Source organism: Ornithodoros turicata, chromosome 2 (assembly GCF_037126465.1).
Source record: "Ornithodoros turicata isolate Travis chromosome 2, ASM3712646v1, whole genome shotgun sequence".
NCBI lineage: Eukaryota > Metazoa > Arthropoda > Arachnida > Ixodida > Argasidae > Ornithodoros > Ornithodoros turicata.
Genome location: NC_088202.1, coordinates 47934693 through 47954110, shown reverse-complemented (window position 1 = coordinate 47954110; position 19418 = coordinate 47934693). Strand labels below are relative to the sequence as shown.

The 19418-nt window shown below is 44.9% G+C and overlaps 1 protein-coding gene across 1 annotated transcript; it reads right to left on the bottom strand.

Annotated features, from left to right (window-relative positions):
• Positions 1–12531: 12531 nt before the first annotated feature.
• LOC135384606 (uncharacterized) lies at positions 12532–17599 on the bottom strand. The gene is made up of 2 exons (XM_064613804.1): positions 15921–17599; positions 12532–12763 (listed from the first exon to the last, which is right to left on the bottom strand). The coding sequence occupies exons 1-2, from the start codon at positions 17597–17599 to the stop codon at positions 12532–12534; spliced, it is 1911 nt and encodes a 636-aa protein (XP_064469874.1).
• Between the last annotated feature and the right edge of the window lie 1819 nt (positions 17600–19418).

Genomic DNA, 19418 nt, shown 5'->3' with positions numbered 1-19418 from the left:
ACCGCACGTTTCCATTCAGATGTGAAGCAATGACGTAGACCGTGAACGACGACTTTTACGGTGCTGCTACACTCTAAAAATATAGCTCCTTTTTGGGTGCAATTTGACGATACCCTAACTGAATCCCTTTTTGGTGTATATATACACCCTCTGGCAAAACTACACCCCTCAGAAAGGGTGTTCTCTGAACACCTCTTTTGGTGTAATCTAGCGGTACCCTAACTGACTCCCTTTTTGGTGTGTTTCTACACCCCCAGGCAAGACAACACCCTTCAGTAAGGGTGTTATGCCGAGGGCAACAGAAACACAACAGTTAAAATAACAGGCATATTCTTTATTTGGAGTACCTATACTACACTGCTTGCACTGCAGTAAGAATTACATAGTCACCGAACAATACAAAACATAAGAGTGTCCACCAACATGTTGACCAAGATGAAGGTGTTACGGTGAGGCCAAGAGAAGTCCTGCCTCTGGAGTGAAAGAAAAAAATGAACTGTGAAATTCCTTAATCAAATTAAGGGCGAACCACAAATTACATGATAGTCACGCAGATGGCTGAGGCTAGAGAATAGTTAAGATTATACACAAACACAGCTCTCGCCAACATGCAAGCAGCTCAGGATAGAAAGTAAAGCAATCGATAAGTGATGATGATTCAATTTTATTGGCGCAAAAGCAACTCAAGCTATAATACGCCAAAACCATGATAATATTGTGACTAGTTAAAAATCAGACGATTATACTAAAATAACGTAGAAATTAAGAAACACACAATCATAGTGTAGTTAAAAGACCAATGTCCCTAAAAAGCTGCAATCGGTAAAGGGTCAGCGAAGTGTCGGTAGCGAGACCCGAACCCATACCTCTCTGATATCTGGTCAAGTGTATTACCAATTACACCATTCTGACATCACCAACACACAAACTTGCCAGGGCCTTGTTCAGAAGACGCGCCCACTTGCCCACATTGCCCACTACCTCTTGCCTCTTGAGTGGTTGACTCTTGCCAGCTGCTTTACTTGCTGGCACAAATTGCACCAACTTCATTTGTTACGTATACCCCTTGACTTTGCCTAACGGCCACATATGACCGTTACAATGCGACGCGCACTGTTCTCTGATCTAATCCGTGCATTCCACTTTAGGTTCAAACATAATCTCAAAATACCCGCTTCAAAGGCACCTCAATCAACCAGACAAGCAGAGAAGACAAAATACACCGACAACACTTACCAAACAGCACGCCGCAGCGAGACGGTCGCACAAGCTACTCGATCCGATGGGCACGGCGCATCTGTTGCTTGCATCCGTTCGAGACCCGGAACCATAATCCTTGCAGTGCATACTAAACTCAGATGGTCAAATGACCTTTAGTTCACAAAACGACCTCCCCAAAGAACACGAAAACTACCACAACTAACTCCAAGCGCCATAGCTGGAGAACACAGAGTAAACAGCACACTGTTGCCAGACCTGTCGTAGCGAAGCTTTAGAAATTTGATGGCCACTACACCTATTTCACACCAATTCCCCAAATTACACCCTGCAGAGCGGGACATACAAATATTACACCCATTTCAGACAAAAACAGGGTGTATTCTTTTTCTTGAGGGTGTTATAAGGGAGTAAAGCAATTGATACACACCAAATACACCCCAATAACACCTAAAAAGTTTTTATTTTTTTATATTTTAGAATTTAGAGTTTATTATTTTTAAAAAGTTTTATTTTTTAGAGTGTAGGATATACAGGGTGTCCCAGAAAACGTGTCATTGTAGTATAATAAAAAATCTACGCGAACCTAGAATCATGCGGGTAACGGCATTTGTTCTTATTACGATTTTGCCACCTCTTGATGTGAATGTCATGTATCGTAAGTTTAATTATGTAAATATTTGCGAACTGAACTCGGAAAATTGCCAAGTGAAGGTCACTTTTTTACCCCACCAATAAGAAGAGCGTGCCGAATTCACTCAAATTCATGATAATTGACAGTGATATTCATGAGCTATCCCATCGGAAAAAAAAAAAATAGCCGAACATCATGCTTTTCGGAGCACCGGACCATAACGCGCGATGACTTTTTGAGCGCAATCGCTCACAGTCCGACGAAAGGAGGTTCCTAAGCCAGCCCACAGAGTGATAGTAGAAAAGGTCGCAGTTCCTAAAATTAGGAGAGGGAAAGCATTATCCCAGCGAAAGTCGGACGCGATAAGCCATGCCTGTGTTATCTCTTTCTGCGATGCCGGGGTTGGCTGGGTTTCCTATTGTATCTCATTACGGCCGAAGTCTCATTACGGCCGATGTCTCAATACGGCCGACAGTCTCAATACGGCCGATAATCCTTCAATCCCCAAGTGTCTCATTACGGCCAAAGTCTCAATACGGCCGAAGGCAGTCTCATTACGGCCGAAGATGTCTCATAACGGCCAAATGTGAAAATGTGTATTGTAACCTGCATTGATATGCAATGTCGCAGCCAGGTATGGATATATATTCAGCAGGGTATAAGCCATGCACTGTGCCCTTAGGGCCCTTATCATATTTATATACACATATTGCGAGACAAACGGTATGTTATCATACCACAGCACAATGCAACATATTGTGTAATGTGTACTCCCACAAGGTAGTGTTGATGTTGCTGTGAAGCAGGCTACTATGTAGAGTTAGCTACTTGTAGAGAGCTAGATGAATACTGCCTTTGTTGTGACGCTTTTGGAGCCATCCTACAGTCACTGGCCAAGACAGAACACCTATCTCAGTCGATGTCAGTTTATTTCCATTTGCCTTACAATGGTACAATTCTTGCTTCTGGAATGAGTAAACCTGCAAGAAGCCAAGAGCAACCATGAATAGGCTAGAATATTAAAAAAACAAGCATTTGTCTCTACATGGCTGGTTTTAATGTGCACATGCTGCACACGTGCTGATACGTGTCTGTTATTTCATACAAGGTTAACATAAATCTTCATCTAGACAAAAGAATGACAAGCCTTAAAAATGTGACTTCCAGGTAAACACAGAGCATGACCATGATATGAATATAGGTTCAGTACTTCATTCCCTTAATGGAAACATGTGAATATCAAATAGTGATACATTACAATTCATGAAATGATGCATGCATAACTTTCCATTTCTGGTTTCTTTTTGATAAAAGTAGTGCACGAATTAACATTCGTGCGCTACTACAAAATTTCTCACTTCACAACAGAACCTTATCGGCCAGGACTCCCTGGGCAGCAACATCCTATTAGCCATGTTGTTGTTTTTCTTTTTCGGAATCCTCCGTGCAGCCACATACCATGCCTGGAATGGAAAACCAGCTATAAATAACAATGTATTTGAATGACTTCCTCTTGAAGTATTTATTCTAATCAGATATGCTTTTGTGCCTAGTATGGTGCGCGAAGGCGCATAAGTACAACATTTGCAGACGTTCGACGTAAGCAGTTGAAGGAGATCAATTCAAGTACGCCGACTTGCGCTTTTATTTTTGAAGAAATACGACGACAAATTTTAACAAATTAAATATGGCTCACAATGAGACGAGTAAATGCTGCTGTACGGTGATGCATTGTCGGTATCTTATAGTCTTCGAATAAATTTGTTGTTCCTAAACGCGCAACCAACTAGAAACGGTGCAAACCTACGAACAGATACCGAGTTACATCTATTACAGGCACTTCGGCTGTTTTGATTCATTTAAATTACTCTTATGAGAATCCAACTATGTGTGGACAGCACACTACTAAGCCAGACAATCTACGAAAGCATTACTCACCAGAATTCCTGCTTGACTTGGTCTTGGTCAACACTGCGCGATATACGTTGGGGCTGTGGCGATTCATACAACTCGATTTTTACCGGAACAACAGGCGCTGCTCGAAAGACAACGATGGAAAATAGAGAGCCGCTATAAAGTCCGCTAATTTGCACATTACAGCACTACAAATCGATATATGAACACGTCGTAAACAGCAACCACTCGCTCACACAAGAAACGAGGTACCCAACGTTGCTAGACACCATCCGAAGTTCCGAACTCCAAAGTGAGAGTAGCAAAACAACAAGATATCAAAACACGAAAGGAAGAGTATTGATCCCCCCTCCTTCTATAGCATGCAAAACGTGATTTGCGCTGAGATGAACATATATGTTCATGACTCGAGTAATTTTCACTTTTCACCGATCCAAAGGAGGTCACGTGGGATTGCTTGACGCTTGCGAAATTAACATAAATGAAAATGGCGAAACGAAACTTGTGAATCGTGCATTTGCTCTTCACGGTAGCTGCCAAAAAATCGAATCAAACTTATGGGACACTGGATTACAGGTATGTTGGCATCTTTTTCATTCCTGCATATCATTTCACATTACACTATACGTGAATACATGGTGTCATGTCATGGGTGTCATGTCTCACGATGCTGGGGAAGTAGTTGCATGGGGAAGTGTGCATGGTTCTAGACTTTTAATTTTTGATCGCGTAATTGAAATATCGGCACCTCTCGCATTGTGGCTTGCATGTGACCAACCAAGTGCTGTTCCCTTATTAGCGCTTCCTACAAACGACAAAACGAAACATGTGGGAATGTATATTTTTGATTACTCATATATAACAAGAAAATGTACCGTTTTCAGGTTGCTGCCACTACTCCATGTGCCCGCAATTGTCTTGCGTGTATGATTACACTAACGACGTCGCCGACCACGGCGGAAGTGTTTTGCGTACGCGCGTTTCAGCATGAAGCCTGCAGGTAACATATGATGCTTACCCTTCGAATATTCTGAATTTACATATTGTAGCTTAGAGGAATTCTGAATGCCCAGAGTGACACACACTTATAACATTGTGACATCAGTGCAGTGGCATAAGCTCTAATGTAGTGCCCCACGAAAATGAACAAGGGGCAGTGGTTTATCCACAATCCCAAGCACGAGAGGGGTGTTGGAAAAAATTGTGGGGGGAGGTCATCATTATAGTTACGTCATTACAGCTTAACATATCATTACAGACGTATCTGAAGCTGAAATCGCAAGGGCACCCCCTGTAGGGGGTGCACAGGCAAAAAAGTTAGGGGGGTCTGGATAAAGCACTGACGAGGGGGACTCCTCCTGCCCATGTCAAGCCTTATAAAACACCTCCTGAAATATTTTCCTGGCTATGCAGCTGCATCACTATGACGTAATTGTCATTGTTGTCCATAATTCTTGAATATGTTTTGAACATATGAAAAAAAAGTCTGCTTGACGGCATATGTCTTATGGTCATCATCAAACAAGAGCATGTGTCATCTTGTTCAGTGCCTTATGTACTTTTTTTTAAATTTCAGGTGGACGTAAATTGTAGAAGGCAGCTAGTGGGGGAGAAGATCATGGTCATAGGTCATGTGGCTCCTGCAGCTCCCAGTGGGCTCCCTTGTGGAGTACTTTTCAGAACACACACACACAGTTTGCTCACAGAACCAACGAGTAGGATGTTCCTTGAATACTGAGAGAAAATGGCGTAACACATACAAATATCTTGTGACACATATGACAATAAAAACATTTTTCGCGAGGGATGCATGAAACACTGTCGCAATATTGTGTGCACGAACCATTGTGTGTGACACAAGCCGTGGGGGCACACCGCCTCGGACACATTTTGGGAAGCATAAAACACAGTATATACAGAGCTAATATGGTGGATGCTTCTTTTTTCTTTTTGCCCGTTATGAGACATCTTCGGCCGTAATGAGACTACCTTCGGCCGTATTGAGACTTTGGCCGTAACGAGACACTTGGGGATTAAAGGATTTTCGGCCGTAACGAGACTTTCGGCCGTAATGAGACTTCGGCCGTAATGAGATGTTACCGGGATTCCAACCTCCTTGCGTCGGACTGACAAAGATTGCGCTGAAAGATTAATCGTGCGCTATCCTGTGGGAGCTCCGTAGAGCACGATGTTCGGCTGTTTTTTCTGATGGGATAGCTCCTGAATATCCTTGTCACATATCATTAATTTGTGTAAATTAGACACGCTCTTCACATTGGTGGGGTAAAAAAGTCACCTTTACTTGGCAAATTTCCGACTTAAGCTCGCAAACATTTACATAATTAAACTTACGTTACATGACATTCACATGAAGAGGTGACAAAAACCCAGTAACAACAAATGCCGTTGACCGCATGACTCTAGGTGGTGTAGTTTTTTTACTTAATTCAATGACACGTTTTCTGGGACACCCTGTATAGTTAACTATACGGTTTATCAGCGTTGGGGGACGAGAAATGTTTCTCGACCTTCTGCAGTTTTGCATGATTGTAGTTCCGTGTCAGCAGGGGAGAAAATGTTATTTTGTCTATTTTAATGTGATATCCTCCGATATATTATAATATGCGTGTACCGTCAGCAAATGAAAGCAAACAATATGTACTGCCTTGGTGTTACTGAATTAATGCAGCTGTGTAAGGTACCACAGAAGTTGAACAAGGATCTTTTGATAACGCTGTGTCACTCGTCAAACTTGGGTACCAGACTGCGGATCAAAAATGTGCAAGAAAGAGTTGCGGCCAAAGTTGAGTACAAGCCTGCAGGCTCCAATTTTCTGGTGTGGGGCACGTTCCCAGATTTAACAAAAGAATCAGTGCGTGACTCTGGTTGTAGGGCCAGTGCTGTCCGTTGGATCGCCCTACTGGTCTTTCTTCGAATGCTAGCTTCTGCTTCACGTACCTACCGGCTTCGCCACACCTGCAAAACAGCTGCTACGTGCCTACCAGGTAGTTTCGGTTTACCACCGCGTGGTGCGCAGCGGCCTTGCGCGTGCGCTGTTCATATTTTTGGAAAAGGCGGATTAGGATAGTGACAGTCCTGTTCGTAGCCCTATCGAAAGACATTTGTTCGTCCTGTGTGCGTGCTTCATGGGGCTCTCGTGTCATGAGCCTGACACCTCCGCTTACTTCACCGCAATGCCGCTGTGGACCTGTCATTACATTAAGGACCTAAACACTGATATTTTCATGAATGAACGTAGGAATGTACTGTTGAGGACACGGTTAGCTAAAATAGCCTATCAGTACTTTTCCGTCCCATATTACCTTGGTCACACATGAAAGTGGTGTGCCAATATTGTATTTGAAGGTGGACGATGTGTTAACACGTGTTTATTACTCGAAAGAAAGAGTTTTGCAACACCTGGAGATTTGAGATGCGATAAACCACGATATGCTAATTTTAGACAACCGTGTCCCCTACAGTACATTACCCTCTTTTTATAATCGAGAAAATACAGCTGTGTGTAGGTGACGCTGAGAAGAGCAGCGGCAAGGCTGGTTTGTGTCTAGGCTAGTCGCAGTGCCTACTTTTTGATGTGTTATTTTCCCTTGTTTTTTCGAACAATGTTTAAAAAAAAATAATCCAGAAAGCCCAGGATGCAGCCTAGGTTGCAGCATGCAGCATAATTCAGTTTGAAACTCGGAACACAAGAGTCTCATGAGCTGTGACTCTGGGCATTCTTTATTCCTTCCGTGGAAATATCCGCAACAAAAAGCGTGTCCATATCGTCCCTTTTCGCTTTAATTATCCGCTGGTGTACGCCTGCGCAGAAATCTGTTTATCGCATGACGCACGAGAACTCTCTTTCTCACGTATTTCATTATTAAGTTTCATCTGAGCCGCGTAACATAAACAAAACATTTTTTCTCGAACACAGCAGAAGATGATACCCCAAAGAGATGCTGGAGCAAGGGCTCAAGAGAAAATAAACATGCAACTATTTATTCCGACTGCAATGTCTCGTTTCTTTAAATTCCACAGCAAATGATTGAAAGATTCCGCGGATTCTTGCTTTGCACGCATCGATGCCGACAAAGGGTCCTTCCTTTGGACCGATGACTCCCACTTCCACGAAACCCTTCTCGCGTATTTGTTTGTCCCATTATTACCTTTCACGGCGCACAAAAGAATCACCAGTCCCACGATCTTTTCTCCTTATTTTTGATCGACCTGGTTCTTTACACACTATTCTTCACAAGTTTACTTGGTCATATTATATATCCTGAAGGGTATTCGAGAGGTGGTTCGGAGCTTTTCCTTGGGTGTCATTCAAAGTTTGTCCGGCCTCGAGCAGATAACTAACAGCTTTTTTATGGGTACAGTAGTTGGTCTGTCCTTCTTTCAGCATCACTGTAGTCCCACCATCGGATGGTTGTGACGGGGTCACCTGCTGTTGTAGGATCATGTTAGATAGATGGGCACGTACGAACCCAACGGCCTCGAACCCCATCCTCCTCCTTTGAGCTTCGTGACTTCTGCTCAAAGACGGAGAGTTCGAGTTCAACTTTGAGCGTTCAAAAAGGAAAAAAGAGGAAAGACAAGGCAGAACATCTTACCTACGAAAATTGTTAAACCAGATCCCTTCCGATCTATTTCCAAAATATGAGATAATTTAGTTGCGTTCGTCTAGCCAATACCCAAAGGCCGTGATATACTTGAAACAAGACTTTTCACGGAAAAAGTTAAAACTGCTGTCATTATGCCATTACTTAAAGCACAGCTACGTCGAATTTTTAGTGCCACAGGATTCAACGATACTCATGCTGTGTTTCCATTAAGGCAAACTAAATCGTAGTGTGAAATATTTTAGCCGAATTGTTTGTTGTTTCTTTATTTTTTGTTTATTTTAGGCGGTGGTGGTAGTGCTGAAAGGGCTCGCTGTTGTCCTTTTCTTTTTCTTTTTTTTGGGGGGGGGGTGGGGTGGGGGGTGGGGAGGTTTCACCGGCATCCCGCCTTAACGGTAGGCCAACCATGCGCGCGGGCGCACTGACATCACAGCTACAGGTTTGAACTGTCTTGGCTTGGCATGGACTTCTTGACTTTGCTTCTTTTGTTTTGTTCCCTGTGCGACAGGTGTTTCTGAAACGTACGTTGCTGTCAACGCCGGAAACACGAAACATTCTCTTTGGGACCAGCTCCCGTGGCATATAGTATTTAGAGTGATCGCTTTCCACGCTGAGACTGGGAGGTGACACGGGTTCGAATCCTGTCACCGGCTGTGCTGTCTGAGGTTTTCCCTGGGTTTTCCGAATACTTTCTAGACGAATATCGGCACAGTTCCCCTTGAAGTCGGCCCGGGACGCATACTAACCCCCCTGTCCCCCACTCCTTCCTGCTGTCCTCTCTTCATCTGTTCACGTCTGTACGCCGCTCATAGCCACAGTTGCTTCGCGGCGCTAACACGAAATTAAAAAAAAAATCTCTTTGGAGAAGCACTGGCCGCTTGTGGACATTTCATTGGCGCGGTATACTTTCAGCGTACTTCCTAACGCTGACCTTGCCTTTTCTCAGGTTCAGCAATATATGATATGCCGCGGCGAAGTTCTTGAGAATGCGACAGTGCTGCGCTCCCGGCTGTTTGAACTATTCATCTGAGAATTGAAGTGTGTCCTACCAGAAGTTTCCACCAAAAAAAGAAAAAAACACGAAGAGGTACGAAGCCCGTGGCCGGTAGCCATAAACTGCAGTGCAGACTGAGTTCCACCTCCGAAAGGAACGATTTATTCCAATCATTTCGACCATGAATATTATCATAGGTAACGCGCGGTCCCAGAAGCAGTTTCGAATCTCGCCACCAAATCTTCTAAAGCGGGATACCGTACCCACAAATTTGAACGTGCCGCGGTGGACGAAGGCAAAAGAAAGGAGGAAAGAGAGAGCAAAGTGGAGGTAAGTCGAGGTTCAAGTTAACGTTTATGACGAAATACAGCTCTTAAAACAGTACAGTCGCGCTAATACTACCACATATGGATAAAAATAGGAAGCTTCGTGAATCGGCTTTTGCAGCTGTTTGTTAGCTAGTCTGCTTCATCTAATATAGCCACGATTGGTCACACAATAACATTGGTAATCTACTTTGTGAATTATCATAGGTGCAAGATGAAGGTGGAAATGTCTGATATGGAAGGTACACTATATTAGTTCAGTTAAGTCGTCTGCTTTTGCATATATTTTTGTTTCTGCTGGCTGGATTACCGTTGGATCTATCCCTTCTGACACGAAGAAGCTGATGTTGTCTCTGATAACTTTTTACAATTTCCACGTTCATCAACACACACTGAGTAAGGTGCGTTTACTCTCAGTGAATGTCTCATTGAAGAACTGGTAGTACTGAACTGGAATTGGAAGAAATGAAATTACTGGACTGGTACGTAAGCTGAAATACGTTCATTGTACAATTTTTGTGTTACATTGGTGCGTCCGTGTCGTGGGCAATACCACATTCATGTCGTTTTCACGGTCTGCTGCACAAATATTGTGCACTTCCTACACACATGCTGTTCATACGCAAAAGCACCAGAGCAGAGTCGTGTTGTCTTTTTGTCCATAATATTAGTGCAGAATCATCATGAACTGAGCAAATACTGTTCCTTTCTTGTCATTAAACTCATTTTCTTTCCGCAGTGGTAAGCAACCGTGAGGACACACGCAAGAAAGGAGGTCTCTTCGGGTTGGGGAGCGCTCATCCTCTGATGATGGTTGATGAATGGGTTTATGTTCTCAGGAACATTAAAGCTTGTGTTCTGCAAGTCTTTTGATGGGTTTCAGCCTCACAACGGTTACTTCCCATCAGGTTAGGTGCATTTCATTTAGGCTTGGGAAACAGGAACCAGCATTTCCCGATGCAGCTTGCGGTGGCTTTCATGTATCATTGCTGCGGCCAGTGCGAAAAGCACACCTGACTTGGTGCTGTAGCCCTGCCCAAAGCCTTCACAACAGCCGGTTGTGTATGCGCACAAGGGAAGGTACTTGGGTAGGTACTTGGGAAGGTACCAGCATGATAAGCCCAACCTGTAATCCGTCTCAGTTTCACTATGTACACCAGCTTGTTGGCCTCACACGTTTGCAATGAGGCACACTTCTGTAAGTTCGTTGACAAACTATAACAAATGAAGCAAGTATCGCGTAGGTATATCGAAGTAGTACTGAACACAGCATACTTCACAGCTAGCACAGTGTGTTGATACTACCAGTGGAATATATATTTGCATTTTCTTGACCACTATAAGTAATCCGACCCAAAGCATAAAAGCAAGTTCGAAATGGGGGCTTCCTGTTCAATGCTGTTTGTATTTGTGACACATAGAGAAAATTTTAATGCACTCCTTTTGAGACAAACTATCGTAAATATTTGGTGACACATGCAGATATTTCAGGGAACGTTGAGGATCGCTCAGAGGTACAAGGTCAAACCACGAGCAATCACTTGCGATGATAGTTGTGTCGAAACGTAAAGCAAAAAATTATATTCATCGGCCTTATGATTTCTGCTGTATAATACTGTTCGATGTTCTGTCAAAGGAGCGTGCGATACCACACAAAGCAGTGGTGTAATTCAGTACATCCTCGAAGTAGGATGAACGGCGGAACACGAAAGGAGGAAGGGAAACTGCTATGCTATGACAAGTATTCGTGTCTTCTGCAACTAACCACTTACTTCAGTTTTCAACTTTCATCAGCATAAATTGTCAAGCTATGTTATACCAATTTGGAAAATGTTCATTTTAGTAGTCAGAGCAGCTGTTACACAGTGAGAACATATCTTGTGTGTGTGTGTGTGTTTGCCCTTTCATTTGTGTCTCTCTGTTTTGCTCCGTGATCCTACACATCTTTCGGATAGTTTCTAGAACCCGTAGTTCCAGACATGTCAAAATTGTTTTTCAATGGCTTACCATACAGACAGTTTAAACATGAGGACTTCCATAGGTTCACACGAAAACTACGTGAATGAAGCTGTAAAGTCATCTGAAATTCACAGTAGACTTCAGGCTCCGTATGGCCACGATACACTTAGCCGCAGCAAAGCGTTTGAGTGGTGCAAACGATTCCGAGACGGTCGTACATCAGTGCAGGAAGATCCCGGCCGGGGCGGCTCAGAGCCCAGTGTCAGAGTTCCTGAGAACATTTAACTTGTGGAGCGCCTGATCCTCAAGGACCGACGGATAACATGTCTCGAACTGGCTCGAAAGACGGACCTTTTTGTGGGAACGTTGAACACTATCATTCATGAACACCTCAAGTTTTGGAAAGTTAGTGCCCGTTGGGTCCTGTGGCAGCTCTCCGTGTTTGACCGGCAGAGAAGACTGGAAACCTCCCAAGAGCTAAGGTAGTACCGTTTCGACACTGAAGGACAGACGTTCCTTGATAGGATCATCACGTGCGATGAAACGTGAGTGCACCATTTCATTCCTGAGTCTAAACGGGCATCAAAACAGTGGAAGCATCCGTGCTCGCCAGCTCCCAACAAGTTCCGAAGCACCCCGTCTGCGGGTAAGGTCATGGCCCCGGTTTTCTGGGACAAGGCTGGCGTTGTTCATGTTGATTTTATGCCCAGTGGTATTACCATCAATAGTACATATTACTACCAGGTTCTCAGGGATGTGCGTAAGGCGCTGAAGCAAAAGCGGCAGGGCCTCATAACCAAAGGAGTCCTCCTCCTACAGGACAGTGCACGCCCGCATAACGCGCATCTCACGACAGGCACCTTACAGGAACTTGGCTGGGAGTTGCTGCCACATCCCCCTTGCAGTGCAGAACTCGCCTCCAGCGATTTCCATCTCTTCGGGCCACTGAAGGCGTTCCTTGGGGGTCGCCACTTCAGCTGCGACGACGAGGTCAAGAATGCTGTCCGACCATGGCTGCTGCGCGCCGGTAAGGGTTTCTACGCTGCTGGCATCCAAGCCCTCGTGAAACGCTGGGACAAGTACATTAGTGCAGCTGGAGATTACGTTGAAAAATAAAAGTAATTTCTCGCCTGTAAGTTCGTTTTACTTTTGCGAAAAATGAAAAGTCCCGGTTTGACTTGAACACCCCTCGTATAAAGGATTTTCAAATCCAGTTTTCTTGTATTACTGATATTCTCACACTCAAATGTAGTGCCTGCTACGACCGTTATAGGGCAGGGGTCTCAAACAAAGCGGCACGCGGTGACCTATATTCTGTACCTTGCGGTGCCTTCAGCATCAAAGAGGACAAACCTACCCCTTAAAAACTGAGTCAATAATTTATAAAGAAACGAGATGTTTAGACATTGTATTTAGCGTACTGCTGCCGCCCCTGTCCATGTTACGCAGAGTATACGCATGTGACCACTTGTGGCTCATGAACCTCACCATGTTACGTCGGGTAACTGCCGCCGTAGCAAATGTGAGGATTGGGACGAGCTCGTCTAAATTCTTACACACTGGGTCGTGTTCCCCAAGTTCCCGCAACATCGCTCTCAAGTATCCCTTGGTTACGGGCGCCCTGAGGAGGAATATCTCCTCAGGGGAGCGCCCGTTTCTCAAACGTAAACCTCTCCCTCTGCCAAAGGACTGACGTCTGAAGACTCGAGGGGTGCCGGCCCAGGTTCCACGTAGAATGACGCAGATGGGCAGGACAGCGCCTCATTTCCGCTTCCGATGACTGTTTTCTGTGACTGAGATTTGGTCTGTTCTGCTTGCGTTTTGTTTGCAAACTTCGTGTCAGAAGCTGTGTTCCGATGGGCACAATGCAGTGCAGATGAGCGGGAGACTCTTCTAGAACAGGTAGAAAAATGAAATGTGCCATTAAAAAAATATCCTACGGTGCTCGGCGCGAATGCCTGGGCGCAGTTAGCCGGGAGTTTAACACCCATGTAATAGCGGTTGAAGGGACCTTAATGCATTTAAAGAGACTTTTAGAGAGCATAAAAGACAAAGCGAAAAAGCAGAAATCGGCAGACGTGCAATCCTGGCGATCAATGCCACATATGAACCTTGATAGTAACGAAAATCTCCAACCAAGTTACAGGACGGGGATACCCGACGTTTCGGAGCCAGTTCGGCTCCTTCCTCAGGGGTGACTGTAGTGGCCGTTGGCAGCAGCGTTCTTGCCGTGGTTCGAATTTCGTGATGCGCCGGATTGTTTTTCAGTCACGTGACGGAGGCCGTTGACGTATACGCTGGGTAACGCTCCAACAGATCGGTTAAGGTTTCCAGGTGTGGATTGTATATGCCAGGACTCTACACTCTAAATCGTTTTACACCTTAAAGGGTGTAAATCAAAATGTTCATGGCGCACACCTTTTAAGGTGTATTTTAACACCCTCACGGCAATTGGGGTGTAAAGGGTGTAACGCCGAATAAAACTGCTGGGTTCGTGGCAATGAGCTCGTAACTGTGTGTTCACAATTACAAGCATATTGCGTATAATCAATGTCATTATGCGTATATCACATATATCACATTGAGGTCCATATATGTATGCAAATCAAGGTGACTAAATATGTGTGTAAACATGCACAGCCGACATACAGACAATCATGTATGGCGTGGCAGCTGTGCATGGCAATGAAGCGCGGCAGCTGTATATAGCTTTTCGTGAAACTGTAGACCTTCTCATGAGCAGGCACCTCCCCCATATGCATGTTCATTACTTAGAACGGCACATTTATTCGTTTCTTCAAGGCTTTGCAGTGTTGTAGCCACAAATATCTAACCCCTGTAAAATGCATTACGTTGTTCATTATCCGCGACTCATCATGATGTTTGGTCCTTTCCTATCTGTATTGTTGTACGCGTTTCGAAGGGAAACACCAGCATTTTAAAGATGTTGCTAGAAAAACTCGACATTTTAAGAAGATAACCCTTTCATTAGCAAGAAGACATCAATTTTATCAAATGTATGTGTGGTCGCAGCCCTTCATCAGAAATGCCACATCTGCTGATGGTTCCAAGGAGATTCACGCAGAATCTATAGTCTATGTGAAAAGTGCAGTTGATAATGATAACACATTTACTGTTGGCTGTTGTTGCCAAAGAATCTTCAGAGGAGGACTTACCCGTGTTTATTGAGATTGCAGGCATACATGTTATTAACTCTAATACCATTTTTCTCATACAAATATTAACTACAGCTGAGTATGATGAGCACTATCATGTATTTGTTCTGTCTTGCACTGAGGAGCAACGTGTTCTAAGAAATTTAAGCACTATCTCAACAGATCTTCAAAATCTGCATGCATTACCAGATGGTAGACTTGTTGTAAATGCATGCCATGCACTGTTGATATGTAACTTCCTGTTCCCTGTTGTTGTATATATTTACTTTTGTTCATGTGAACGAAAACAAACACACTCCCTTTCTACACCCAGGCGACACACTATCATCATATTTCACCTGAGGGTGGAGTACACCAACGTTACACCCTCAGGAACTTCCAAAACAAAGTTGTAGGGTGTGAAAGGGGTGTGATCTTTGTTAATACACCTATTTTACACCTTTAAAGGAGTGAAACGATTTAGAGTGTACAAACATTCTTTTGATTTGATTACCCTCAAGGTCGATTATGCAGGCGTTTTGAAAATCGATAGGATGGTCTCGAACTTGACAGTGTTCAGCGAGAGCGCTTCGTTCGATGTCCGACTTCCGTACATCATTCTTATGTTGCCGTAGCCTTTCGGGGAAGTTCTTTGTCTCGCCGATATATGATGCGCTGCATTTGTTACATGGAATTTTATAGACTACACCTTGTGCTTTTTCTTTCGGTGGGCGATCTTTCGGCCGCGGTATATAGTGTCCGATTGTTGAGACGGGTTTGTGAGACACACGTATTCCTTCCTTCGCTAGTATACGTGTCAGAGACTCGCTGATTCCCTTCACATATGGCATGGTGATTCGTCTAGTCTGACAGGTCTGGTCGTTAGTTGGACGTGGTCGGTTTCGGAGACCGCGAGCTTGACGACGGGCGACTCTCTGAACAAAGCTACTTGTGTATCCGTTCTTTTTTAAATCGGAAGTGATTGCTGCTTCTTCTTTTTTCCTGTCTTTCTCCGACAAACAAATCTTCTTAGCTCTCGAAAAAAGGGACGAAACCACCGAAGCCTTGTGACACGTAGGGTGATTGGAATCAAACCTTAGATATCGTCCCGTATGAGTGGGCTTCCTGTACACGGTGAACTTTAGGTCACTTGCTTCTCTCTTTACGAGTACATCGAGAAAAGGCAAAACGTTGTCCCTCTCGAGTTCCACGGTAAACTGGATGGATGGCTCGATGCGGTTTAGGCGTGCCAAAAACTCGTCAACATCGGAATTCTTCAAAATACAGAAGCAATCGTCTACGTACCGTAAGAATGTTTTCGGTTTAATATCGGGGGATTGCAGGGCACTTTCTTCAATTGATTTCATCACCAAGTTCGCTGCGGTTACAGATATTGACGCACCCATTGCTGTTCCGGTAGTCTGCTTGTAGTACTCTCCGTTGAATGAGAAGTACGTTCCGCTGAGGCAGAAATCTAGGAGGCGGCACACTTCGTGAACACTGAGGTGGGTTCTAGTCGCCAGGTCGTTGTCCCTCTCAAGTGCCATCCTGGCAGCGTCCACTGCCAGTGGGACCGGCACGTTCGTGAAGAGAGACACAACGTCAAACGAAACGAGGCACTCGTCAGCGCTGATGATGAGTGGTGAGACGCGCTCCACGAAGTGGGCAGAGTTTCGTACATGAGTTGGGGTGTTTCCGGTGAGCGGGGATAAAACCTTGTGTAGGTAGCAGGACAACGCCCGAAGAGGGGACGATCTGAAGTCTACAATGGGGCGAAGTGGGATACCGGGCTTGTGGATCTTAGGGACACCATAGAAACCAGGCGCGTTACCGTTCCTGCAGATAAGTCGTAAGTAGAGGGCTCTTGCATCTGGGTATTTCTTGAATATATCAGCAAGTATCTTATTAAGCTTAGTCTGAATCTGCGATGTCGGGTCTTTTTTGAGATTTTCATACGTACTGTTGTCAAGGAGGTCTCGGATTTTGCCATCGTAGTCCTGCCGGTCTAGGACGACCGTTGAATTTCCCTTGTCAGCAGGCAGAATGACAATCTTCGAGTCTTCCTGGAGGCTTCGAAGTGCTTTATGCTCTTCCCTGGTTATGTTGTGACATTGCTGTTTTTGGATTTTTGACATAATTCCAATCGCTTTCAGTCTTACTTGTTCTTGAATGCTGGAATCCAGGTGTCTTATACCGTCTTCGACAGCTGCGACCATCTTTGCCAGAGGTGGTCGTGCCGTTGTAAGGTTGAAGCCGTGACCTTTCGCCAGCACACTTGTCTCGTTGGGTGAGAGCTGTCTCGAAGAGATGTTTTTTACAAATCTGGCGACGTCGGCGCTGGGCTGCGTCCTGTCTGCCTTCGTTAGCGACGTAAGTTTTCGGTCCTGAGATATCCGCTGTTTTTTTGCCACAGTGGAGGCACAAGTCCTGGCAAACAAGTCCAGCGAATGAAATAAGTCCGGGATGCGATGTTCGAGTTGCCGACGAATGAAAAAGAGATCAAGATCTTTTCTTCTCAATGTTGACCTGCACTCGTGGATCCGGGCAATTACCAAACGGCGTTCGGCTTGTGCCAAAATATTCTGTCCCTCCGCAGTGTGGACGAGACGTCTGATGCGTAGGCTTCGGGGGATCAAGTCCATGTCTCGGCAGTTGGTCGTAAATTGGAGGTGGGTTTTGAAGATTGAAATGCTGCGAATCACATTGACGTAACGCTTCGCCAACTTTGCTGTTTCTTGGCCGTAGTCAAGGCGTAAAGACTTGAAAGTGAACATATTCGACACAAGTGTGTCTGGTTGGGTGAGAACTATGATAGTAACGAAAATCTCCAACCAAGTTACAGGACGGGGATACCCGACGTTTCGGAGCCAGTTCGGCTCCTTCCTCAGGGGTGACTGTAGTGGCCGTTGGCAGCAGCGTTCTTGCCGTGGTTCGAATTTCGTGATGCGCCGGATTGTTTTTCAGTCACGTGACGGAGGCCGTTGACGTATACGCTGGGTAACGCTCCAACAGATCGGTTAAGGTTTCCAGGTGTGGATTGTATATGCCAGGACTCTACAAACATTCTTTTGATTTGATTACCCTCACGGTCGATTATGCAGGCGTTTTGAAAGTCGATAGGATGGTCTCGAACTTGACAGTGTTCAGCGAGAGCGGTTCGTTCGATGTCCGACTTCCGTACATCATTCTTATGTTGCCGTAGCCTTTCGGGGAAGTTCTTTGTCTCGCCGATATATGATGCGCTGCATTTGTTACATGGAATTTTATAGACTACACCTTGTGCTATTTCTTTCGGTGGGCGATCTTTCGGCCGCGGTATATAGTGTCCGATTGTTGAGACGGGTTTGTGAGACACAAACCCGTCTCACAAACCCGTCTACGTCTACCCGTCTACGTACGGCAACATAAGAATGATGTACGGAAGTCGGACATCGAACGAAGCGCCCTCGCTGAACACTGTCAAGTTCGAGACCATCCTATCGACTTTCAAAACGCCTGCATAATCGACCTTGAGGGTAATCAAATCAAAAGAATGTTTGTAGAGTCCTGGCATATACAATCCACACCTGGAAACCTTAACCGATCTGTTGGAGCGTTACCCAGCGTATACGTCAACGGCCTCCGTCACGTGACTGAAAAACAATCCGGCGCATCACGAAATTCGAACCACGGCAAGAACGCTGCTGCCAACGGCCACTACAGTCACCCCTGAGGAAGGAGCCGAACTGGCTCCGAAACGTCGGGTATCCCCGTCCTGTAACTTGGTTGGAGATTTCGTTACTATCATAGTTCTCACCCAACCAGACACACTTGTGTCGAATATGTTCACTTTCACATATGAACCTGCGTCTATCGAATAGGTAAGCAAAAATTGTAAAAGTTGCAAATGTTGCGTACTTCTGATATAATTTCCACTAAAAAGGCACCCCTAACTTGTCTCAGGACATGGTCGGACCCCTCACATCAGATGTAAGGCCTACGAGTTATTCTCCAGCAGTTGAAACTGCTGACGCTAATGGGGACACTTTTCCATCCTCATCCCTTTGCCATCTTCCCAACCCAATGGAGTGGTGCACCACCATAGCAGCGGTGAATGTCCCACCACATCATCGTCCCGTTTATATAACGGGTGTCTCAGTTAAATCCCCGGGCTAAATAATTCGCGAACCGGTGCACCAATCGAATAACTTTCTTTTTTACAAGTATCTGTCCAATACCGCCTAAAAGATGCGCACCGCGTGAATGAGCGGGAGGCGCTCATTATTTAAATAAAAATTCAAATGAGTTTCGTGAAAGAAGCTAACTTCTAAAGCAGGGCGCCGTCGGCATTAAAACGGGTACTACCCCTTTGGGACCTTCAGTGGACACCTTTTAGAGAAAAATCTGCCACCGAAGCGGGTCATTTGTTGCAGTAATTAATTGGTTTCGTTTACGTATTTTTGTCGCGGCTGGTCGCAGCGAATCGCAAAAGGATGTAATTCATTGGTGTAATTCATTGGTGTAGGGACGTAATTCATTGGTGGACATGGGAGTGAAAGAGCGTCCTTTTGCGCTTCACCGCGACCAGCCACGACAAAAATATGTAAACCGAAA